This window comes from Berghia stephanieae, chromosome 9 (genome assembly GCF_034508935.2).
Source record: "Berghia stephanieae isolate SIO BIC M18660-M18661 chromosome 9, UCSD_Bste_1.3, whole genome shotgun sequence".
Taxonomy (NCBI): domain Eukaryota; kingdom Metazoa; phylum Mollusca; class Gastropoda; order Nudibranchia; family Aeolidiidae; genus Berghia; species Berghia stephanieae.
Window position 1 is genome coordinate 35,513,303 of NC_088368.1, and position 26,930 is coordinate 35,540,232.

A 26,930-nucleotide genomic window follows, 5' to 3' on the forward strand; every position below is an offset into this window, starting at 1 on the left:
GTCCTTCTTTAAAAGCTAATCATTGTTTTCACCTCCGAGCCATATAAAATGTGGCGGCATTGAATCCATTTCATAAAGGAACTGAAGAGCCATCTAAGAAAATGTTAAGAAAAAGGTAAAAATGCTGGTATTTTAACTTTGATTTGAAACAAAGATCGATATCAACTACACTAATTGAACTCACAGACTACTAAAGTTAATTCTTTCAGCTCCATTGGCCACACTGTGTGGTCAGAGAAGAATCTGTTCTATTGGTCTTGAAAGGCAAAAACAATAATGTAATCCAATCCTACTTTCTACAAAAGTACTATAAATTGAACCAATGGTATCATTATTTTCATCAGAACATTCAATTGGCCCTAGGGGGGTATTTTAATTCAGATTTTGCGCCGAATTCGAATGTCGCTTTGTCTTAGCTTGTCATTCTCATGCTGCCCCAATCAGGTGTCAGCCATGGCTTTGTGATGGAAATGCGAATATAGCCTCAGCGCTGAAAGAGTTAAGTTTCTATTAAAAATCAGTGATCACTTACAGGGATTCCTGGGTCTCCTCTCTCTCCTTCTGTACCTGGATCTCCAGCCGGACCCTGAGATTTGAAATAACAACAAGAGGGTTATTAAATCTTATAACTCCTTCATTGCTGCAAAAATTCAAATATTGACAATATTTTCAATGAAATACACAGATTAATATTATTGAACTAATAGAAATTGCGCATAGATAAACTTTAAAACTGCAAACCAATCGTCTAGACAATTACAACAAGATTTATCTATTTGAGCTTCACACTCTGACATGAACTTAGGTATACTCACATACATGATAAAAATAGCATGGTAGTAAAGGTATACTCTGTCATACTCTGGAAAAACACATATTTAAAAATTTGGTCAGAAAACTCGTCCTTCAAGTCCCGAATTTGAGAGTTTTTGCCAAGATGAGATTTAAATCAATCGATAGTTGAAGGACAAGTTTTCTGGCCAAATATTTAAATGTGTTTTTCCATAGTAAAGAGGTACTAAAATTGAATAGATAATAATATTGCAATGTGTTTTGCAAGCATAAATCTTATAACTTTTTGACCATTGAAAGTTAAGTTTCTAATGGGGAAAATCACTACTATTATTTTGTTCAATGTTCTTACAAGCATTATTATCTTAAAGATTACCTCCATCATCAGTATTACCATTTTCACGACTACATCATAATCATCAATTACTTTATCTTACTTTATCACCACTATCATGTCATCTTCATAATGACTACATCCTTAACTGACACTATTAACCCTTTCCTTACCAAATACAGGAAAATTGTCACATTCATTACGATACAACCAACATTTTTCTCATTCAGATTTCTTTGTATTATCACAAAATTTAAAGACAATTTTTTTTAATAGTTATAATAACTTAATACTTTGTTGTATAGCTTGATTTGCTGAACAATATTATGTAAAACTTGTATTTTTTCATTTTGAGATAGACTTTTAAAAATCAATGTTTATGTTAGTGGATATGATGTCTGATGGAAAATATGGAGAGAGTTAATCATCATCAAAAATCTTCTAAAATAATTCCGATAATGACTATCAACAAAACTATTATTGACCCTTTACAATGATAGAAAATAATCTTTTAGTGTCATGGCCGAGACGGCATTTTTATAAATAAATTTCAATGAGAAATTTTATATGTAGATGAAGTTTTGTAAAATGACATTATGGGGGTCCTTTTAACCCTCTCCTTACCACCAACAGCAAAATCATCACATTTGTTACGACACAATATACGTTTTTTCTTATTCAGATTTATTTTGTACATCACAAAATTTGTTTAATTACTAAGAACATAAAGTTGTTTTGTAGAGAGCTTGTTTGAGTTTAAAAAATCAATTTTTCTTCTAGGGTAAACCTGCCATTTTGGGAAAATACTGACAATTATTGGTAAGGAAAGAATTAAAATGAACCATTATCAATTTCTGTCAATTTATAAAACAACCACAATATACATTGCTCAAGTCCCTGATACATGCGCATTTGATCCAATACATGAGATATATATGATACAGTAATCCATTCGTGGAAACACCATTGCTGCTCTGATGCAACAACTTCAAAATTTGGGCTGTGTGTTCTGTGACACAATTCATCAATAACAGCGAGATCAATGATATAGCTCATATTTCTGTGACACAATTCATCAATAACAGCGAGATCAATGATACAGCACATATTTCTGTGACACAATTCATCAATAACAGCAAGATCAATGATACAGCACATACTTCCGAAAAGCGAGTGGAGCAGGCACTTATGTTGGTAACAACAAGATATGAAGTGAATAGAAAAGCGCCAGAAGACAATAGAGAATAAAAAATTTTCGCGGCGGTGGTGGGGTTTGAACCTGCGACCTTATTGGTACGACAACTCCGCCTGGCAGGTGAGAGCGTGGCTCTACCGTGTGAGCTATCCACGAACACCAAAATATTCGTTTCAAACTCAAAGTCATTACTAGATCCCTCTCTCACCCACTTCTTGAGACCGCCGATTCGTTCGTACACCACCATCGCGAATAATTTTGACCAGCAGTTAAGCTTAATAGCCAATATTCTCAACACAAACATATAACATAGAAACGATTGAGACATTGAGTATGCTCCGGTGTATGGGGTGAATTTTTAATTCAGAAAAGCGAGTGGAGCAGGCACTTATGTTGTTACCAACATAAGTGCCTGCTCCACTCGCTTTTCTGAATTAAAAATTCACCCCATACATAAGTGCCTGCTCCACTCGCTTTTCTGAATTAAAAATTCACCCCATACACCGGAGCATACTCAATGTCTCAATCGTTTCTATGTTATATGTTTGTGTTGAGAATATTGGCTATTAAGCTTAACTGCTGGTCAAAATTATTCGCGATGGTGGTGTACGAACGAATCGGCGGTCTCAAGAAGTGGGTGAGAGAGGGATCTAGTAATGACTTTGAGTTTGAAACGAATATTTTGGTGTTCGTGGATAGCTCACACGGTAGAGCCACGCTCTCACCTGCCAGGCGGAGTTGTCGTACCAATAAGGTCGCAGGTTCAAACCCCACCACCGCCGCGAAAAATTTTTATTCTCTATTGTCTTCTGGCGCTTTTCTATTCACTTCATATCTTGTTGTTACCAACATAAGTGCCTGCTCCACTCGCTTTTCTGAATTAAAAATTCACCCCATACACCGGAGCATACTCAATGTCTCAATCGTTTCTATGTTATATGTTTGTGTTGAGAATATTGGCTATTAAGCTTAACTGCTGGTCAAAATTATTCGCGATGGTGGTGTACGAACGAATCGGCGGTCTCAAGAAGTGGGTGAGAGAGGGATCTAGTAATGACTTTGAGTTTGAAACGAATATTTTGGTGTTCGTGGATAGCTCACACGGTAGAGCCACGCTCTCACCTGCCAGGCGGAGTTGTCGTACCAATAAGGTCGCAGGTTCAAACCCCACCACCGCCGCGAAAAATTTTTATTCTCTATTGTCTTCTGGCGCTTTTCTATTCACTTCATATCTTGTTGTTAGCACATACTTCCGTGACACAATTCATCAATAACAGCAAGATCAATGATACAGCACATACTTCTGTGACACAATTCATCAATAACAGCGAGATCAATGATACAGCACATACTTCTGGGACACAATTCATCACTAACAGTGAGATCAATGATACAGCACATACTTCTGTAACACAATTCATCAATAACAGTGAGATCAATGATCCAGCACATACTTCTGTGACACAATTCATCAATAACAGCGAGATCAATGATACAGCACATACTTCTGGGACACAATTCATCACTAACAGTGAGATCAATGATACAGCACATACTTCTGTAACACAATTCATCAATAACAGTGAGATCAATGATACAGCACATACTTCTGTGACACAATTCATCGATAACAACGAGTTCATGATACAGCACATACTCAGAAGGGATTTCGTGTTAAAAGCAATAATAAACAATAAAAATCCTATTACAATAATAAACAATAAAAATCCTATTACAATAATAAACAATAAAAATCAGATTACAATATTAAACAATAAAAATCCTATTACAATAATAAACCATAAAAATCCTATTACAATCATTCTAATCACAACTTACAGAAGGTCCCATGACTCCTACAGGTCCAGGTTGTCCAGGAGTTCCTGGAGCTCCCTGTGAGAAAAAAAAAATTGCAACTCATAAATATAATTGCATATTCTCTCCTAAAAACAGGCATTAAACAATTGTCTCTTATTCTGTGATAAAAAAACAAAATAAACTTTCCCTTGGATGTTCATACACTTAACGTTCTCAAGGTCATACAAATAACAATGTGAAATTTCGGGTTTTCCCTTTATCAACAAAACAGGATGAATGAAACACTACAGACGAATGAGATATCTCATTTGTCTGTAGTGTTTCATTCATCCTGTTTTGTTGATAAAGGGGAAACCCAAAACGTCCATTTTATCTGTTTTCGTATATTAAATTGAAGCATACATTCAATTTCACATGGTTAAATATTTTTTGAGCTTCGAGCAACATTTACATTATCCAGTATTCTTCAAGTTTATATGAATGGAACATCAAATATGTTCAATTTTCAATCATGGTGAACTCGAGAGAGTTAAATAAGTTTAAATATTGTCCAAAAGAGAAAACAGGAGTTTATTAAAAAAAATAAGATTGAAGATGTCATTGAATCTTTAGGCTCAGGAAGTCAACATTTAAAACTTGCTTTTACATAACATAATAGCCACTAAACGCGATCAGAGGGCTTCACAAGACGTCTCTTGCCAATAGATAGAACACTTAACATGCAAGACAAGTCACGACACTTGTACTGAGCTTTTTACAATTTTGTTCAACACTGACAATGCTGTCTGTAACCATCCTGTACTCACATTACACCTAAGTATGATGATAGAACATGGTTAAAGGACTTTTTTTCCAAAGACAACATTGCAACCAGTAACCTAAAAGTCTGAAGCCAGGTGTCATTCCATAAGGTCACAAAGCCCCATTATTATTGCCATTCTAACGATTACATAAAGCAAGTTAAGCTCAATGCTATGTTGTCATAGAGATAATATTTTCCCTTTATTCATCCTCAAGGGGAAATTTGTCTTTAAAGTCTTTTCCAAAGGATGAAGGGATTAACCCACGTGAATGCAGCTATTTAAGCTCATTTCTATGTTGTCATAGAAATAATATTTTCCCTTTAGTCATTCTCAAGGGAAAATTTGTCTTTTCCAAGGTCTATTCCATGGGAAGAAGGGATTAACCCAGGTGAATGCTGCAGTGCAACACTGTAAAGTGAGTGAGGGAGAGGTGACTTGTTCAAGACCATAAAGCGGAGCCGAGCCAGTAGTTTAACTTGGTACCTTCCTAGTTAAAGCAGCGTGGCTAAGCGGTACAGTCTTTGCTTCGTACCCAAAAGGTACCGAGTTCGATTACCTGCATCGTTGTGTGGTATTGAGCAAGTCACCTCACCCTAGCTCACTGCGGCTGACGCCTGGGTTATTCCAGTCTTCCCTTGGAATAGACCCTAAAGACAAATTTCCCCTTGGGAATTTTATTTCATTTTATTATTATTTTATACTGCTGAGCCATGCTGCCCCATTGAAACAATGAGCACAAGTAGAAGAAAGACAAAGAAATAAAAAATCCTCTTACCTGCTCTCCTCTATCTCCTGGTTGTCCTGTCTGTCCATCCTGGCCTGCTACACCCTAAGCAAATTTTAAACAAAATTAAAATATTAACTTGGTAAAAAAAAAAAAGAAAGAGAGAAAACACAACAAATATATAAATGAGACGTATCTTTGGCAGAGGTTTGTAACGTTTAGTGTTTCTTAATAAAGGCTATCAGCTTTCAAGAATTAGAATTTGCTAAGACAAAATAAATTTCAAGTTTATGTTTAATATAATATCTTTAAAACTAGTGCTCAATTCTATAAATATTTTTCATATCATTCCAATGTTGAACATTTCATTGATCTAAGTAAGTATAGTTTTTTTATTACAATTCTAAAAAAATTTAAATAAGCGCATCATCCACTAAACAGGCTCAAAGCGCTTTAAAAGGAGTCCCAAGCCAACAGCAACACTTAACACGTAGGACAAAGAAACGATGCCTGAATGGCAATATTACAACTTTTTTCAACAGAGACAATACTGTTGACGGCCATTTCACACCTGAGTAAAGTGAGAAAATGTGGGTAAAGAGCCTTTTTTCCAAGGACTCGACTTTGTGCTGCTCAGAGCGGCTCTCAAACCTAGGAAGGAAACGCGAGTGCCTACCACAAGGCCACAAATACCTGCAAAAAACAACTTTTTTTTTAAACAAAAATTCAAATTGACCATATATGTAACACTTTTTAAAAAAATGTTATTAAATATAAAGGTAGCATGTCAATAAACTTTTGTATTGAGACATAAGAGTCAGTGCATGACATCATCAGTCGGAAGGTGAAAATTTTGGATTTGCAATTATTTATTTTTTCATTTTCCCAGCAACTTTTTTCAAATTTCATACTTTTTCAACTTGACTAGCTTAAAAAAATATTTAGAAGTGAAATTAAGCTTTGATATTTCCCGAAGATGTACAAAAAGGGTTGATCTAATCACATATAACAAGAACTCATTTTGGATAAAAATTGACCTTCTAGCTAAATTTGGCAATATTTCAGTTCAAACCTTTTCACCATTTGACTGATTATGTCATTCACTGTAACATATATCAATTAAAGAAACAATGCTAACTACGTGTCCCAACTATTTGCATGTTAGTTTAAGAAACATTCTAAAAAATTGTCCACTTCTGCCACTTACAGGAGGTCCTGGAGGTCCCATGAGTCCAGACGGTCCCTGTGGTCCTTGAAGACCTTGCTCACCAACAAATCCTGGGGGTCCAGCTTGGCCTGTATCTCCCTTAGGGCCTGGGGGGCCTGGCACGCCTTGCTTGCCTCTCTCTCCTCTTTGACCCTGTGCATGAAAATTATTCACAAATTCTTTAAAACTGACCAAACAATAAAAACATTCAAATATATTCCCAATAGCCTACCTTCAGAAGTCACACTCACACAGTCATTCCTTAAATTAAAATGAAAAGCTCTAAAAAAAACAGCATTTTCATTGGATGTTCAATCATACACAAAAAACAAGGACCTATAAATCAATAACCATCTTCTGAAAAGCTAGTCAGTTGTTCAAAACTCAAGTCTGATTCACTATAATATTACTGTGTTGTTTTAATCAAGAGCATTCATTTCTTTCTAAGACAAAGAAAAAGTTTAAGTCTATAAATAAAGGTTGGATATTTTTTCACGATGCTTTGCACCAAATGCCAGAGTTGGCATAATGTGCAAATAGTGAAGCGTTACTCTCTCTTTTTATTAATTAAAAAACAACATGACAATTTCATTTAAAAGGGAAGACATACTGTGAACATAGAAAAGAATGGGGGTCTCGATAGTAGAGTTGGTACAGCATTCGCTAAAAATGCAAAGAGATCATGATCGATCCCAAGTGATCCCGAGTGGAGTCGAGATTTTTTATTTTGGGACCCCCCCTGTCCACCCAGCAGTGATTTGGGTAGCTGGGTCTCTTAGATTCGATGGAAAATACTATGCATTAGATTAGCATCCTATCCAAAGGGTAGCAAGCAATTGCTACTATCCTTTTCACGCTATAGACACTGGGATAAACTCTGGCTACAATGGCTCTGAAGGACTACTTTAAAAAAACAAGTGCATCAACTAACTAAATTCAAACTTCATATCATCTAGGATCTTGAGAAAATAAAAAAAAATTGTATACAACAAATAAAACAAACAAAGCATCATCCATGATAATGTCCAGGTTGAACAGTCTGGCAACTTTCAAGGGAAAGGTAATGAGTCTAAACATTACCTATTCCAAAGTAATTGTTCATTTACATACAACTTTCATTTATCATCTGTAAACTTACCCTAATACCACCTTCTCCTTGTTCTCCTAGAGGTCCTGGCAAACCCTAAAAAAAGAAAAGAAAAAAAAGGAACAACAAAATTATTATCTATACATTATTATACAGCACATTTCCATAATGCATGATACATGGTTCACTCCTTCCTCTAATAGGCTTCATGGACCAAGTTTCCTGTTCCAACATCACAAATCAGCTTTCAGGCATATTTTTCATTACTTCATTTAAAATACGATATCAATCGTTGCCTATTATGGACAGGTACTCATTCACACCCCCAAGTGTGTACAGTAATATGTGTATAATGCGTTTTAGAAGGACACTATGACTGAGCTACCCAAATGTTCACCATTGACTCCACAAAATTCTTCACATTAAGTGTTGAAGGATATAATGCTAGATAAATCATAGAATTAAACAGTAGATTTTTGACCAATCAAAACATGGAATTTGTGACACACCTTCACACGTGCTCGGACAAACAGTTGGTTGTTTATAAACAATTACGTGAATGAAATCGACCTTTCTCTGCTCATTGTTATTGTTTTTATACCTCCAAATGGGTGACTAGTTATCACACTATTTTCTTGATTATATTATAAACGTATAAGTTCACACATCGTTTTCTGTATTGGTTCTATTGATTAAGGGGTAGAACAGTGGGATTTTTACTCAGACACATACCATCGATAGTAAAACATGTGTAGTTTGCTATGTCAACCAATCATGGCCATTGTTTACAGTATAACGACTGTCTGAGAGGCATGGTTCTCTAAGTGTCTGTTATTAACTACAGGTAAAGATTTTTTCCACAAGCTATAGAATTTAATGCTGCATGATAACATAGTAAAATAATATATTTTTCAAACATTATTTTACTTATTTCAACACATCAAATCTTTTTTTTTTTTTAAATTATGACAATTATTGTTGTAAAAGAGGATTATTAAATAAACGAAGAAGCAAATTAACTCCTTTAAACCCTGTTTTCCAAATATGATAACACACATATAATATAAATACACAAGTAAATTTGCTTATTACCATTTATCCTCTTGGAGAATACGAAACAGACACACACACACACACACACACACACACACACACACAAAATTTATCTGACAACTCAAGAGTCACACCAATATTCAAAGCGACTCACAGTTTTTCCTTTTCCACCACGTCGTCCCTTCCTTCCTCTCCTTCCAGAATCTCCCTTGTTTCCAGTTGGTCCAGGATAGCCCGGGAATCCTGGGATACCAACACGACCCTGATAGGTGGAAATAGAACAGGATATTTATTAAGACTTAGTAAACTTACCTCGAATGAACATAGAAATTACACTGATTGCCGACCAAGTTGTCAAAATGTATATAATTTATATAATTGCTTCGGCATGAATTTCAAAGTACCGTGTAAAGTAATACAATCATAAAAATAGTCACAAACGTCTTAGTCAATGTTGTATTCAAAACTGTTACTGCTCTGTTTTCCAGGGAGAAATAAATTGCATTATATGTTATTTTTCAAAAACAAAAACAAAAACCCATTAATTTAAAGGAAAATCCATTCATATAGAAAAATTTTTTGATTTATAAACCGCAGTAACATCATGTTTTCACGGCAGTTTTACAAGACCAATGGTATTTTATCATTTTCTTAAAAACAAACCAGTGCTATATTTTCTAAATTATTTTTTGCTATTAAAGATGCAGTCTTATTTCTAAATTTCCCAATTCTCTAGTGATATGGTAACACAATTCAACAGATTGACTAACCTTTTCTCCAACAGGTCCTGGGCTACCTGGCTCACCTGGTGGACCATAGTTACCCTGAAAATGATGAAAAATCAAACAAGATAGTCAAACTTGATTTTTATCCCAAAAAATATTCTTTCTAAATTTCCAACTAAATGTTTACATTAAAAAAAAATCAAATGGATATTTGAGGCAAGTACAGAAAGTTATTATTTTGTCTCTCAGAAATAAACTTCCTATGTATATTTTAAAGACAACATTAATTTGGGGGGGAGGATACATTTCATTTTTACTTTTAAGATTAAACAGAATGCAAAGTCATAGTTTAAGACTAGATACGGCCTTTGAGTATTTATTAAGAGTTTAAAGCCTAACAAATGTGACCCATCGCGTCAATTTGGTATTATGTTGGAGTGGATCAGATGAAAAAAATTAGGATCCGTCACCTTGAAACGGTGTTATATCAGAATAAACAAATAGAGTAATTCAATCTTAAAAATAGAGTCACATACGTCTTAGTCATTGTTGTATTCAAAACAGTTACTGCTCTGTTTTCCACGGATAAATAAATTGCAGGAAGATTTCCAAAACCCGGTCCCAGGTTTGAGAGTTTTTGCCAAGAAAAGGGTCATTTAAATCAATCAATGTTTGTTAGAAGGATGAGTTTCTGGCCAATTTTTTAAATACTTGTCTTTCAAGAGTATAACAGCAAACTGGTTAAAATTAACTTAAAATGAATACGTTTCCTAGAGACTTTATTGAAAGAAAAAAAATTAAACTGAGCCATAATGATGAAATCAATATAATATAACATTACATAAGTACGTATATTGGAAAGTACGTATATTGGATGACCACAAAAATCTTTGCATGTAAGTCAGAGCAAAATCTCACCTTAGGTCCCTCAATACCTTCGTTTCCAGGCATACCAATACCACCACGCAATCCCTTCTCTCCCTTATTACCAACATCACCAACAGGACCGTCAATGCCTACTAAACCCTTAAAAAGCAACAAATAAACAAAAATATTAAGGGATATAACAAAAAAGAAAACGAAAAAAAAAAAAGACCAAAAACAACTTTATTTAATTAACCATAGATTTTTTAAAAGAATAATTATAGTAATAATGTGCTTGATGTATGTAAATATGATAAATTGAATATCAATATGTTACTGACATATAATGAATTCCATCAAATTAATGGATTGCTGTTTTAGGCCATGCTATGTAGTTTGGCATGTGGACAGCCACCATTCGTATTGCGGTAATGATCTATTAACACAACCTCCGTTTCATTACCAATTGTAATCAAACTCATCATTAACTAAAAAAAATATTAAATTCCCATTATTTTGTTGTATTGAATTGTTTAAATCGATATCAGTTTGTTTACAATATTTTAGGTTTATGACTACATATACGTATTATCATATTGGATGACATGCTAATTGTTTCATTCAATTGTACTCAATATCCATTACACAGGGTAACTAAAGGTCATGTGATCTTGTAAACTCTTCTTCAAATAAAATCATATCATATCAGTAGTAAATGGTAGAGGAAAAAGTCACTGTCATTCAGATATCACAGCCATGACTTACCTGGTCTCCTTTCTCTCCATTATTTCCTCTGGGTCCCCAGTCACCCTTGACACCACGAGGTCCTTGATAGCCCATAATACCTTGCATACCCCGTTGTCCCTATACATAAATAGATAATGAGGTTGTTTATATATACATTTAAGATGAAAGTGACAATAACAATATAAACGCCATTCTATACGGTATAAAATCTATCGCAAAAATAAGTAACCACTCATAACATTTCCTTATAAAAATCAAAGGAACAAAAACATCACCCCTTAATATGTATGTTAAGTCATCTTATTATGTCTTCATTGTAATAATAGCAAAAGTTATTTTAAAACGGATTCCAAATGCAAATGAAATGTCTCAGTGTCACATGGTACAGCAAAAACTCAAATAAAGTGTAAATTGAGTTATAATTTGGGGAATAGCTGGTCCATACATTATATAGTAATTGCACATTATTTTAAAGCAAAATATTTCTTGTAAGGATTGGATTGCCCGATGTGCTGGCATGTTATCTTGCATAAAAACAAAATCCAGGTGTTCGTCGAAAAATAAATCAAATGAACTTTCAGTATCTCAATGTATGGACGTGTTGCTAGGTTGCACTGTTCAATGATGCAAGATATTCTTTATTTGCGCTAATAGCATCAAAAATCATTTTCCTCTTTGACTGAATATAATTATTTGCAAAGCACCCCTCACCCCCCCCCCCCCCCCCCTCCCTTTTTTTTTTTCTTCTCTACCATCTCTCCTTTAAATCAAAAACAAAATTCACCAAACCAAAATAAGTATTCTCATAGCTGCATTGTACACTTCAGTTCCATAAGGTCAACTACAATCAGTCACAGCAACTGCTATGTCTTACAATTGGCCAAAATCAGCAAGCATGACTTCGCATTATTCTCAGAGAATTATCGTTGATTGATGGTCTTTGCTCCTTGTAAAACAGTTGTATGCATTGTATAAAAATGGTTGTACACAAGCTGTAATTGAATGCAGTGGTCCACATTTACAAGTACTCAATCTGCCTGAATGAGGCAAGTCCATGTTCACTCTTCCCAATTGAAAATGTTGCCACAGGTTTTGAATAATCCATCTTGCTTAATGAAATGTCTTCTTCAGAAATGGACATATTGCTTTTGAGCTATCCAGTAGCAGCAGTTTTTTTTTTCTTCTGGTTTTAACCTTGTTCAAGCATGGTAAATGTCTAAAAATAAATATCAATATTTCAAGTCGGCATTTATATTCTGTGACTTTTAATTCTTTTTTTTTGGTACATATTTGACTCTTTATTATATTAACATAAAATCTCAAAACATATTTTTTTCTTCTTGGCGTTAGTCATTTAGAGTTCTCCTTATTTGGGGTGGGACCAGAATTTAACGGAGTACAATTGTACTGATTTAGCGACAAGCATTACAATGATGATGATGATGATGATAATGAGGTAAAGGATAATCGTTCTCAGACCATTATTATTGTCATCATGGTAAATCATGACAAAACTATATATATACTTACAGTATCACCCTTGCCTCCAGCTTTACCTTGAGGACCTGGTAGACCCTGCAAAAAGGACAAATGCAGTGGTAAATGGTTGAAATATGGAGTTGTGAATACAACTATTCAAGAAATACAATTGATTGATTTAATACCACCCGTGTCCTCCAACATTTTAAAAAGACTATCATAATTAACCAGCATGCAATCCAAAAGGTTATCAAGCAACTGCCATTTTGAGTTTGACATTCTGAAACCAAAATAAATTTCTGATCAATGGGCGTTATGATTCTCAAAGATACCCATCCAATAAATTGGCTTTAAATCAGTGCTTCCTCCGAGAAATTATCAAAAAGGAGGATTTTTTTAGAAGCCCGCCAAAGGGAAGTCCGAGGCATGCTCCCCTGGAAAATTTAAAAAAAATTTTTATGCAATTAGAGCCATTTGGAGCAACTTTGGCATCAAAATTATGATTTTTGTTAAGCACTCCAATAAAAAAAATTTTTCTTGAAATTTTCCGCAGATATTTCTCTTGGTTTTTGACAAGTGCGGATTTTTCACGGATCATTAAAAATGCGGAAATCCGCATAAAAGCGGAAAAGAGGAAGCACTGTTAAATCATGACGAGCACTCAACCCAGACAATAGAAGGTCAAAGACCAGGGTTGTCTTCAGTACATTTTAAAAAACCCAACTAAACACGCCCCTTTCACAATAAATATTCGAGACCTTGTTTGTCTATATAAAAGACTTCCATAAAAGCACATTTAACTTTGAAGAGTTTGGAATTCAATTGATATATTAATTTTTAAGCACTCTTTATTACCTGTACCTCAAAACCTCACAGTGCATCACAATTCTTAGTTAATATTTATAGTTTTCTTTAGAATGACGTTTAGCCATTTCAAAACATCAAAGCACGCTCATCATTATGTGGCTATTTTAACAAAGATTGCAAATGACAATATAATTATACACTTAAAATTAAATTTTCACAACTAACTGAATGTGATATTTTGTGAGGAGGAAACATACTTTACGTGGCGGTACAGATTTTTAAAAATAAACTATTTAAAAAAAATATCTTTCTACTTCTTAGTTTCCTCACTTAGAACACATCCTTTGCTTATGATATGCTTTTCAAACTAAAAAAAATAAATTAACTTGTTAGCTCAGTGGCTATAACAAGATAAATTATAATTGGAAATAATTTCAATATTAAACAGCTGATAACAATATTTTTGTCTTAAAGGACAGAAACAGAGATCAGACACTTGAGAGCATATGCAGTATTTGCATTTTACAGGGGATCCCAATAGCAGTAGGTAGAACACTGGCTTCATTTGTAAAAGGGCAGGTATTCAACCTGGGTGAAAACAAGATTTTGTTCATATCACCTTGTCCATCCATTTATGTTAGATCTACCAGAAAGTATCTTTTTTGTAGGGGCATATCCAAAAGGTAGCAAAAAATTGCTATTTTCATCTAACGCTATAGAAACCGAGATAAACTCCAACTCCATGGGGATAATTAATGTCTCTTAATGATGACTTATTTGCAATTTTAACATACCGGAGGTCCAAGAGAACCAGGTAATCCAGGCAGACCAGGCTTTCCTGTAGATCCTTGGATTCCCATTGGTCCAAGGGGGCCTGGGGGTCCGGGAGGTCCCTATGGAAGAGATGGAGGAAGTTAAAATGAATGTCATCTTATTATAACTTCTCAAACAAGTTGTAAATCAATTTTAATTAAACATGAATGAAAAGAAATGCGATTCTTCAATAAATAACATAAGGCAGATGTTGTCGAGTTTTGGTTTTCCCCTTTATCGAAACAAATAATTAAACTTAAGAAAACAAATGGATGGTGTATTTTAAAACATTGAATACACAACAAATAAATAGTTATTAGTATCCATCTTATTTCACAACAATAGTACTTAAAGTTTATAAGTTAAGACGAGCCAATATACTTCATATTAACTTAAAATTTATCACAGTTAAAGGAGAGAGAGAGAGAGAGAGAGAGAGAGAGAGAGAGAGAGAGAGAGAGAGAGAGAGAGAGAGAGAGAGAGAGAGAGAGAGAGAGAGAGAGAGAGAGAGAGAGAGAGAGAGAGAGAATAAGTAGGCGTGAAATATCTGTTCAATGTTATAGTTATCATATAACGTTATAACAAGTGTAACTAAATGACAAATTGCCATATTTATGGACAATAAAGATCTATTATTATTATTATTATTATTATTATTATTAAAATTTTGATGTTACTTATCTTTAAAACATATTTTCACTTAAATTCTTCTTTAAAATGTTTTAAGTTGGTAAAATAGTTAAAAATTCTTCCATTTCATATACAAGTACAAATCCTAAACTGAAAACACTTACCAAAGGTCCCATGGGTCCTGTCTGACCAGGAGATCCTGGAGCTCCAATGGGGCCCTTGAAAAATAGATAATAAATACAGCAGGGTTCTTGTGTATCAAATTACATTATACAAAAATAATTTTGTAAATTGTAAATTCTGTGCAGCTATGTGATGTTGTGGGATGACACTTGCCTGCAGACTGGAAGGTCCAGGGATTGAATCCCTCTCTGAGCGGTGCATGGTTGAGTCCTTGGCTCTTTACTCACATTCTCTCACCGTACTCAAGTGTAAAATAATTACCTGGCCATTAACAGGTTGAAAGAAATTATAATATTGCCCAACAGGCACCATATCTCTGGAGATGTTGGCTAGCGACCCCTTGTAAAGTGCTTTGAGCACTTTAAGTGGACATTGCGCAATAGAAAGGATCAAGTATGTTGGGTTATTTTTAAAATGCAATAGTGTAAAGGTACAGAACAATCCTTCCAGAGTACAAGAAATTTCAAATTTTTTCAATATCTTAATTTGGGACAAAGTTACATATTATATTTCAGTACACAAATTCCTCATATCTATCAACAGCAATACTTAACCTGAAGGACAAGACATGATACCTGAGAGTCACTATTACAATGTTTTTTGTTGTTTTTTTATTCGAATGTGACGACACTGTATCTGGTCAGATACTCATTTTACATTTGAGAAGAGTGTAAGACAATGTCAGTAAAAAAGTCTTTTCCAAAGACAACATAGCACTGCCTACAGTGGGGTTCAATCCAGAAACCCACAGGTCCAAGAGGCATATCACAAGACTACAACAAGGCACAGCCTCGCCAACAAAATTAATCAGCAACTCACTTAACTGCCACCAAAAAATTGATCTGAGTGAATTATGGATTAACCCTCTCCTTACCAACTATGGGAAAATCGTCGCATTTGTTATGATACAACCAATCTTTTCCTTATTCAAATTTCTTTTGTACATCATAAAATCTGAAGAAAATGAACAGTGTGTTGTAGGATATGTTTTGCTACAGAAACTATGTATCGCAAGAATTTTACTGCTATTATGTCTGGTGATAAAAAAATCTATTTTGTGTTAGTTGGGTTTGAAGTTTTGGAGAAAATCTTGAAAATGGCTGGTAAAGAGAGGATTAATTAGTGAAGGTCTTACCTCGTTTCCTTTGGGTCCAAGTTGTCCCTCTCCACCAGGCAATCCCTAAACAATGAAAACATCAAAAAAGCAAAGTTAGTCTCAATGTATATATATATATATATATATATAACCAAAGGCAAACATTTTGAAAGGAATAAATGTTTGCATGAGGATCTATCATACTCCTTGTCAAATGGGCATTATTAAAAGCAATAAAGTAATTACATAAACAAAAATGTACATATTTATTATACAAGTCATCTTCTTCTTTCTCTTCGTCTTATAAGATATTTGATATATAGATAAAACTATATTTAAAAAAAAAATAAATAAACGTATAATCAACAGTTAAATTTTTTTAAATATCTAAAATAAACTAACATAAATAAATAAACCACTACATTAATCTATAAATAAATAAATAAATAAAATCCACCATTAAAAATTAGAAAATTCAGAATCTCTTAACTATATCACTTTGGCTACCAAACCACATTTGTTAAACAAATAAAACAAAAAACTCCATCTATTCTCCATCATCTTACAGGGGCTCCAACAGGGCCATGTCGTCCACGAGGTCCTACAAATCCTCTAGGGCCCTGGAATGAAAAAGGAAAAATCATGAAATATTAAGGATAAGCACGTTTTGAAAGATAATTCAGGCCAGCTCATGGCATAATCATGCATTGCTCTCTGCCTTTGTCTTGGAATGGGATTACCTAGTTTTGTCCTGACCCTGGTCGGAGTCCTTGGCTGGGAGGGAAACAGTTGAATATAAAGATATAGTTTTGGGAGATGATAATTTTTTTCTTGTAAATCATCTCTCTGTTATGTACTGTTCTTTGGGGTTTTTTTTTTTAAACATATAATTTGTAAATATTTGAGTGTATTCCTCTTAGAGGAATCTTGTGCTGGTGTCTGGGTGAGACTTTTAGGTAATCTCAAACTAAGTACACAATTATCCTTCTATGTGGACAGAAAGCTACACTGAAGGAGACAAAATATACGTGCATGGGGAAACAATGTGCCCAGTAACATTGCCTTAATAATAACGGGACAATTTCTGTAAATATTGAATAAAATTATTGAGTTGTGCGATTTGTGAGTTCTTTAGAAATTAGCAAGCCTTTAAAAAACATTGTAATTGTGTTCACTGTGATGGACACAACTAAAAGGGACAAATTTAGTGACAATCAAATTGTCCTAATACTCGTAGTTTATTTTCGAGCACTCACCATTTCACCAGGGGGTCCCATTGGTCCCATCTCACCAACGTCTCCCTGAAAACAAGAGGTAAAAAGTAAATGGTATCAATGAAATCAATTCTTTATCACAATATTTATAATTGTACCATTGACATTATTACTTTGGTAACAAGTCTCTCTCTCTCTCTCTCTCTCTCTCTCTCTCTCTCATTCCTCATTCCTCATTCATCCATCCATCCGTCAGTCCATCTATTCAGCCATCCCTACCTGTCTATCTATCGATCTATTACAGTATTCTTACCTCTTATTTTGCTAACAGGATTGTTCGAGCATTGACTGCATCACCAGGGAAAAATGAAATAACAAAATAGTTTCCTGTGAATCACAGAAAACCATTTTGTTATTTCATTCTGCCCTGATGATGAAGTGAATAAGGAAACAATACTGTTGGCAAAATAAGGGTAAGAACATTGTAATAATTCAAGCTCCATAGGTAGTTGAGCACTCTAAAGATCCATGCATGTACATCAATATCTCACAAAATATCAATCAATCGATCTATCTATCAAACAAATTTTTATCTATCTAATCTAAACTGATCTAATCTTAACTTATCTAACCTATTTATTATCCAACAAATTTTTATCTATCTAATATAAACTGATCTTATCTAATTTAACTTATCTAATCTATCTATCTATCTATCTATCTATCTATCTATCTATCTATCTATCTATCTATCTATCTATCTACATATCTATCTATCTATCTATCTATCCATCTATCCATCTATCTATCTATCTATCTATCCAACAAATTCTTATCTATCTAATCTAATCTAATCTCAATTTATCTAATCTATCAATCTATCTACTATCTAATTATCTATCTCTCTATTTATCTATCAGTCTATCTGTCTGTCTGCCTATCTGCCTGTCTGCCAGTCTATCTATCTAATTATCTCTTTCTAAACCAGTTAAGATGAAATGACATAAAACATATTATATGAAATGAGTCATACTCCTTACAACCAACTATTGTTGTTGTTGTTGTTTGTTGCTTTAGGTCTCTCCCAACACAATTGAGGTTATATGAGAGACCGCTGAAACAAAGAAACAAGCAATCTAACAAAAATGGTACAAATGTAAATCAAAATCATAACCTAAAGATATCATAAGCTAAATTATAAATAACCAAGAACAAACAGAAAAAAAAAAAAATATCCCCTGTCAAAAATACAATCACAAACCAAAGAAGCAGGATAGGCTAGTAAGGAGAAGAAGAAACGACATCACTATCGGATCGTACACCCATGCGAACATCATAGGTATATGATTCAAGGGTGATGCTCCCATTCAACCACCCGCCACAACCAACTAACCTGTTCTCCATCACTTCCCATGGGCCCAGGCTCTCCAGATACTCCCATCGCACCCTTGAGGGAAAAAAAGTATGAAATCTATTGTTTAAAGACCACATTTTACTTCACAGATCATTCATAAAACTTTTCAGAAAGAGCAAAATTTTAATTTTTTTTAGTGTGGAAAGGATATTTGAGATGTCACATTGCATTTTATATATACAACTCGCAAAGAGGGCCACTTGAGGTGGTATATTGTATTAAAAATATTGAGCTTCTATATAGCGAATATCCACTAAACGTGCTCAAAGCGCTTTACAAGGGGTCTCTGGCCAACAGCAACATTTAACCAATAGGACAGGACATGACGCCTGTTAGGCGATATCACATTTTTTTTTGCGGACAGAGACAACGCTGTTCATGGCCAGGTACTCATTTTACACCTGAAGAGAGGATGTGAGTAAAGAGCCTTTTCCAAGGACTCAACTATTAGTCAACTATGCACTGAGCAAGGCTTGAACCCAGGACCTTCCGATCCGAAAGCGAGTGTCATATCACTAGAACACATAGCCGTGGTAACTTTTTAAAAATCTGCTACATCACACACATCTAGATAAAAAATGAGATAACACTTTCAATCTATTGGTTACTTTAGAATCAACAGGAAAAAGGATGAAATTTCAAAACATCCTTTGAATTATTCTAAAAGGAAAAGAAGACCAGTATTTTCCTCTTTAACTCACGAAAAAATAGAAATAAATAAATTATCAGTTTTCTCTGAAGGATGAAAATGTGATTTAGAAAGCTTTAGCCAGTAACCTCCTCATGTATAGCTTTGATTGTTGAAATGATCTTTGTATTGTTTCCTCTTTATATCAAAGTCGTTAAAGACATCAGATATTTGAATTGAATAACGTATTATGTCTATAGATCTTAAATGGAGCTTTAAAAGAATTGGATAAATGAAGCAATTAGAGACAAAAATCAAGTTTTTGTCCACTGTGGATATGGCTCGCAACCAGTGTATACAAACATATTTATTTCTAAAACAAAGAGAAGAGCAACAAAAAAGTATGTTTTAATTTTCCTTTCAAATGACAAAAAAAAAAGAGGAAAGTATATTAAATGAATGAAGCAAACAAACAATCTGCATAAAAAGACTTTTACTCACTCTATCTCCCTTTTGGCCACGCATTCCGGGGATGCCAACAAATCCAGTCATACCCTGGGATAGAATGGTGAGAATGTCAGGATGATGGTGACGATGGTAATGATGATGTTGATGTTGATGATGATGATGATGATGATGATGATGGTGATGATGATGATGGTTTTGATGTTGATGATGATGATGATGATGATGATGATGATGATGATGATGATGATGATGATGATGATGATGATGATGATGATTGCATTGAAGAAGAAGAAGGAGAAGAAGAAGAAGAAGAAGAAGAAGAAGAAGAAGAAGAAGAAGAAGAAGAAGAAGAAGAAGAAGAAGAAGAAGAAGAAGAAGAAGAAGAAGAAGAAGAAGAAGAAAGAAGGAATGGAGGTGTCCAGGAGGAAAAGGAGGAGCAAGAGTGGAGGGGGGAGGAAAATAATAGGAATGAGAAAAAAAGTCGAGAAGGTAGTAGTTTGTTTACATGTGTTTTATGTGGACATGCTCGCTAATGCATTGGCAGGTAATGAATAGCAGTATAACAGGATTTCTAATATATAATAAATAATAAATATTAATAACAATGTGAAATTGAATGTAAGCTTCAATTTAATATACAAAAACAGATAAAATGGATGTTTCAGGTTTCCCCTTTATCAACAAAACAGGATGAATGTAACACTACAAAAGAAAAAGGAGGGCAAGGATTGGAATAACAAGGTATAATTGCATAATCAGGATAAGATAAGAAAGGACTACTAAAGCCATTATTTATATATATTGATAAATAATAAAATCAGACATTGTGATCACAGCTCATCCATAAAATACAAACCTTTTCACCTGAAGGTCCGACCAAACCTCTGTTACCATCTTTACCAGCACGGCCCTAGAGTAAGATAAAGTAGTAAAGTTACATTACTTGATAAAAATCTTGCTTGAACAACAATCAGGCTAAATGTTTTTTCCAAAATCAGAGTTCAGGTTAACAACTGATCTAGAAGCTACGACTTGAAGTCTAAGTGACTTTAAATTGTCTTTTAGATACATAAGGCCCATGGAGCTTGAGCTTATCCTGATATATATGATGTTAAACAGAGAGTAACAAATTCTTGCCACCCGTTGGATAGGAAGGTAGTCTTTCACAAAATACTTTCCTCTATATCTGTCAGTCCCAGCTGACCAATTACTGCTGAGTAGATAGTTCAAACCGTGTACAAAATGTCTTTTTTAACGGTAAATTACTTAAGAACCAGGTCACAACCTCAAACTCTCAGACCTAATTTAGGTCCTGTTGTGAGGCCAAGATCTTACTGCTCCACCACAATAACACACCTAGAGGCATTTTGCCGTTATACAATGACAATAAATACAATAATTCATAGGACCATTCACTACAGGAGTTTTAACATGGCATTGAATAACTCTCTTTTTAACTTTCCAGGTTGATTCAGAAATACCTAATGCTTGCACCTTAAGTTCTGCTCATTTTCTACCAAAATAAATGTTCTCCATTAAAAATACATAGTAAGGCCATCTTTTTCTCACTTTGGACCTTCTGTATGGAGAAACATACCACAGAGCAACATACCACAGAGTATTCAGGAGGAGGGAACTCTTATATCATTTAAACATCTTCCAAAAATAATATGTTTTAATTGACCCTGTGACATGTAAACTCTGTGGCCCCATGCATGGACCTGAAAACCAACATTATGACGCAGCCAAGAAAATCAAACATAAAATTACATTTAAAAAATAGAAATGATGTATAAGCTGTGTTTGGATAAAATGCGATTTTTTTCTTTTACCAATTATCTAAACAAAAAAAATCAGTTAAAAAGCTTTGACTCATGAGTAATATATATTTTTACATTAACTCATTTTTCATCAAAATACGTTGTACTAAGACTGTCAAGATCATAGCTCGACATCAAAATGTGTCAATCATGTTGACCAGAATTATCAACATCAGAAAAAAGACACAAGACAGAGACAATTAGGGAATCTTCACAGCAAGAATAAGAGACATAACCAAAGCTGTGAAGTCAAATGACATTGGAAGTGGAAGTATTTAAGTCAAAGTCAAAAATTTAATTTTTCAAGAAAATTTGGTTTATCCAGAATCTTGTTGAAACTGTTATTTTTCCTATTTCATGCAATACAGTACTTTCTATTGAAATGCTGGTTTTGTGTTCTCTAAAGGTAAGATCCTTTTCTATTTACAACACTATATTAAGAACGATATTCTCACTGTTTATTAAATCTTATATATTTCTGACTTCTTCAAAACAACAATGTGTGTGTAACTTACTCGCTTTCCCTGCTGACCTGGTGGGCCAGGCATTCCCATTGATCCTTGGGGTCCCTAGAAAACAAACAAAAATTTAGAACAATTAAATAATAAACAATTAAAACATACTGTGATTCTAAACAATATAACACATACTAAGTATATAATAATAACCCATTGTCTTGAACAGAATTTTGTCAGAATGGGCTTGTTGCTTCAAACTACATTTTAAGCCAAACTTATGTACCTTTCAAAAGCCAAACTTATGTAACTTTTTAAAGCCCACTTATGTAACTTTTTAAAGCCAAACTTATGTTACTTTTCAAAGCCAAATTTATGTAACTTTCCTTTACTGGTGGGGTTCAGCTTTACTCTTGAACTTAACTTGAAGTTATAATTTCTTATTTTCCCAAAGGGCAGTAACAGCTATGCGACTCGGGTTTCGTTTTAAGCACAAGCCAAGCTGAAGTTACTCTTGTTTTGGGTAAATATGGTTAAGTTAGAAATTTAACCAGCTAAATAATGGGGAGAAATTCAGTCTTAGTGTTATAATTTGATAACTTATAACTTGGAACTTTCATATAGTGCTTCACCACAAAACCACTAAACATGCTCAAAGCGCTTTACAAAGGGTTGCTAGTCAATAGCATAACTTAACTTGTAGGAAGAGACATGATGCCTGTTAGGCGATATTACATTTTTTTTTCCGACAGAGACAATGCTGTTAACACCCAGGTACTCATATTACACCCAAGTACGGTGAGAGATTGTGAGTAGAGAGCCTTTTCCAGGGACTCAACTATGCACCGCTCAGTGGGACTTGAACCGATCCAAAGCCCAAAAGTCCATAATATAGCAGCACCATTTACAGACCAAAAATGGTTGTTTAAAAAAAAACAACTAAACCTTCAGAGCCATGAGGCAGATGGAGATAGGGTATCAACCATTTTTGTGGCATTAAACAGGTAACATCACTCGATACCTTTTGAACAAGACACAAGTCTATCACTAAGTACTTTCCATTATTACGGGAATGCGTTTGTAAAATAGTAAATGGTAGCAGTCCATTTGTCTATTCAAAATTAAATTTCAGCATCCTTAAACTTTTTTTGTAAGTGAAATACTTTGTCTGTAGTATAAATTCTCATTTGCAATATGGTGGGGGGGGGGATTTTATCATACTAGACTTAAACTTGAGCTTTTATATAGTGCAATATCCACTAAATGTGCTCAAAGCGCTTTACAAGGGGTCCCTGACCAACAGCAACACGGAACATTTAGAATGAGACATGACGCCTGTTATTCGAACAGGTACTCATTTTACACCCGAGTACGCTGAGAGAATGTGAGAAAAGAGCCCTTTTCCAAGGACTCAACTATGCGCTGAGCAAGGCTTGAACCCAGGACCTTCCAATCTGAAAGCGAGTGTCATACCACTAGACCACATAGCAGCACAAAAGTCGACTAAAAAGTCCTCATCCGAATTCTAAACACATGAAAAATAATACATACCATCTCTCCAGAGTTTCCAATGTCTCCCTTGTCTCCAATAGGCCCTGGAGGTCCCTAAGAAAAAGACATCATAGATTTTTTAATTTGAGTATAAATTTTACATTTACTGGCTGTAAATAAACGTCAGCAATGATGCAATGATAATGTCTAATGAATTCTATCCAAAAAAAAAGAAAAAATTAAGTCACTCACACAAACTTTATATAAAAAGGAAACAGAATGCTCGGGGCACGTAAGGGAGCTAAAATAAATCTTTATATGATATGTAAGGACATAATATTGTCACAGGATACTCATGTGAAAGCCAACTCATAATAACTGTAAACGACCTGTTGAGACTCCTGAATGCCAACACTCAGGCAGACATCGACATCCTCGACTTTTCCAAAGCATTTGATACTGTGCCCCACCAAAAATTCCTGCAGAAACTAGAAAATTACGGAATTCGTGGCTCTCTACACACATGACTTTGTAATTTCCTCACAAAACGTTGCAAAGAAAGTAGTCCTAGACGGCACGTCATCGGATGAATGTCCAGTCATATCAGGAGTACCACAGGGAACGGTGCTAGGACCCATACTATTTCTTTGTTTCATCAATGACCTACCTCTACGAGTAAATTCTCAGATTAGGTTATTCGCCGATGACCGTCTAATATACCGACCAATAAAATCTGCAAATGATCAAAAATTGCTACAAGAGGACTTGAATAGTCTCGAACAGTGGGCTAATGATTGGGGAATGAAATTTAACGCAAACAAATGCTACATCCTCAGCAGAGCTAAAAAGTACAATGAGACCTACAAGTTATACAACACTGTCCTGAAACAAGTCGACGATAACCCATACCTTGGCATCACCTTCTCAAAGGACTTGAAATGGGGGAAACACATTAACAAAATAACCCAAAAGGCAAGCTGGACCCTCGCATTTCTCCGCCAAAATCTTAGCCACGCCCAAACGTCATGCAAACAAAACGCCTACTAGTGAGATCACAATTAGAATACGGAGCAGTTGCCGGGACCCCTACCTGAAAGAGGATATTCAGAGACAAGGCGCCCGGTTCATAATTGGGAACTATAAGAGCAGAACCCCAGGATGCATGACAAAAATATTAGAAGAGAGAAACCTCATCAGCCCCCAACAAAGAAGAAAAGAAACCCGTCTGTCATTCATGTTCAAGATTATAACAGATCAAATAGCATCAATAAAGGCAGACTCCTTTTTCACGCCACGACCAAACAAAAGAAAAATCCGAGCACTCACTTTTGCCAACCACATAACCGAAAACCCCATTGAGAGATACGCCACAAATAATTCGAACTGCTTCAAAATCCCACAGACAAGAGCACAAAACTACAAAAATTCTTTCTTCATTAGAACTATCTCGGAGTGGAATGGGCTGGATGAACTGGTCATCATGGCACCACATCTAAACGATTTCAGCGCCAACCATACAGATACAGATACACAGAACAATACAAAACTACTCTATCCGTTTCCTGCCTGAATCTGCAAATTTTGTGACAATCTTAAAATTTTGTCGTATAAAACTTACAAATTAACTGGACATATTAATAGTCATCAGGTTTTTATTAGGTACTTGAAAATGTTGCATTTTATAAAATCTACATTGATTAAAACATAGGTTTTTGGAGGATATATATATACAACAAAGTTCTTCATATATGTCATGTTCTACAATTCCTCCTGGCTCTCTCCAGCCATCAATTTTTATAAATTTGAGGCTTTAATGCCTATCCTCCATGTTACAGAGACAAAGAAAAGAATATCTTTGACATTCTTTAGAGGTTAAATACCATTAAAGGATAGTGTAAGACTAAAGAAAGTTTGATTTATATAGTGGTTGACTTACACTCATCCTCATTTTTATTCTAACGCGATGAAATCAATATCAACATAAAATTAGTGACTTAAATTATTCCTAGTTGTTTTATTACTGTGACAAATTCGGGAGCTGGCTTGTGTTACACGTTGTTCCACAAACCATGCGCACACGTTGACGTGTATATCTTCACAACCTTCTGATGGATTTTAATGATAATTGGTTTGTGACGTTAAGCAGAATTTTTTGTATTTGGTTACAATACCATACTTTGGTATTTTTCTTCTTTACAGTATATAGTAAAAGAAGGGTCTAGTTTGAGCGAACATTTGAATGCTTTACATTAATAATATACACACACTGAATTCTGTTGGGATTACGATCACTGAACTCGCCCACAGGCATGGTCAGGGGTTTAATTTTCACGAGATCCATGTGCACTATTCACTAACATTGCCACCCTAAGTTCAAAATGACACAGCAAACTGTACACTTTGTACACACTTGACATAAACAATTGTTTACAATTAATAGTTGAAAACCAGAGGCGTTGCTTACTACTGTGATTTCTACATTCAATAAAAAGACCAAACGAATTCGGCACTGTGAGAGAACTGTTTGGTCTATCACGACCATATTCAAAATTCGTTATGTCACTTAAAATATAAGCCATCATGCAAAAAATCACGACACCACATTTCGTAACTTTGGAGAAATTTGTGAAATTCCGTGCGCACGGGACTTGGAACAGACTTAAGATGAAAATCTGAAAAGGTGTGTAGTAAACAGTGCCAGACAGAGCCAATCAGTTTCAATTTTCAACCCCCAGTCAAAGGCAGGCTAAAGTTTTGGGATGACTTTTTCTTGTATTTTTCTTTCAGCTTTGTTTGACAATGTTTCATACACACTTTCCCTGATTGTTAGGTAATATCATCACATACCACTCGTCCAGGCAGACCACTCATACCCTGAGGTCCTGGTCCACCCCTCATGGCCAGCATGTGACTTTCCAGCATGTTACGGAACTGAGCACTTGTGTCCTCTTGCTTATCATCATCCCAAGTCATCTGGGAAAGAAATTAACATTACATCAATGTGGATGAGTTTTAAATTAGTAAACAGTCCTACATATTTATAATAATAACCACACTCAAATATAGTAAAATTGAGACAGCAT

The 26,930-nt window shown here is 34.7% G+C and overlaps 1 protein-coding gene across 1 annotated transcript in view; it reads right to left on the reverse strand.

Moving 5' to 3' along the window:
* Positions 1 to 26,930, reverse strand: part of LOC144980126 (uncharacterized) — a 102,733-nt gene that overhangs the window by 38,000 nt on the left and 37,803 nt on the right. The window contains exons 10-30 of the mRNA XM_078927673.1: positions 26,695 to 26,820; positions 23,908 to 23,961; positions 22,417 to 22,470; positions 20,938 to 20,991; positions 20,115 to 20,168; positions 18,965 to 19,018; positions 17,614 to 17,658; positions 16,924 to 16,977; positions 16,397 to 16,441; positions 15,243 to 15,296; positions 14,430 to 14,528; positions 12,880 to 12,924; positions 11,368 to 11,466; positions 10,657 to 10,764; positions 9,784 to 9,837; positions 9,168 to 9,275; positions 8,012 to 8,056; positions 6,874 to 7,026; positions 5,718 to 5,771; positions 4,161 to 4,214; positions 533 to 586 (exon numbers count right to left, since the gene is read on the reverse strand). Of these exons, the coding sequence (XP_078783799.1) occupies positions 533 to 586; positions 4,161 to 4,214; positions 5,718 to 5,771; positions 6,874 to 7,026; positions 8,012 to 8,056; positions 9,168 to 9,275; positions 9,784 to 9,837; positions 10,657 to 10,764; positions 11,368 to 11,466; positions 12,880 to 12,924; positions 14,430 to 14,528; positions 15,243 to 15,296; positions 16,397 to 16,441; positions 16,924 to 16,977; positions 17,614 to 17,658; positions 18,965 to 19,018; positions 20,115 to 20,168; positions 20,938 to 20,991; positions 22,417 to 22,470; positions 23,908 to 23,961; positions 26,695 to 26,820 (1,467 nt within the window). The remainder of the gene's footprint in view (positions 1 to 532; positions 587 to 4,160; positions 4,215 to 5,717; positions 5,772 to 6,873; positions 7,027 to 8,011; positions 8,057 to 9,167; positions 9,276 to 9,783; positions 9,838 to 10,656; positions 10,765 to 11,367; positions 11,467 to 12,879; positions 12,925 to 14,429; positions 14,529 to 15,242; positions 15,297 to 16,396; positions 16,442 to 16,923; positions 16,978 to 17,613; positions 17,659 to 18,964; positions 19,019 to 20,114; positions 20,169 to 20,937; positions 20,992 to 22,416; positions 22,471 to 23,907; positions 23,962 to 26,694; positions 26,821 to 26,930) is intronic.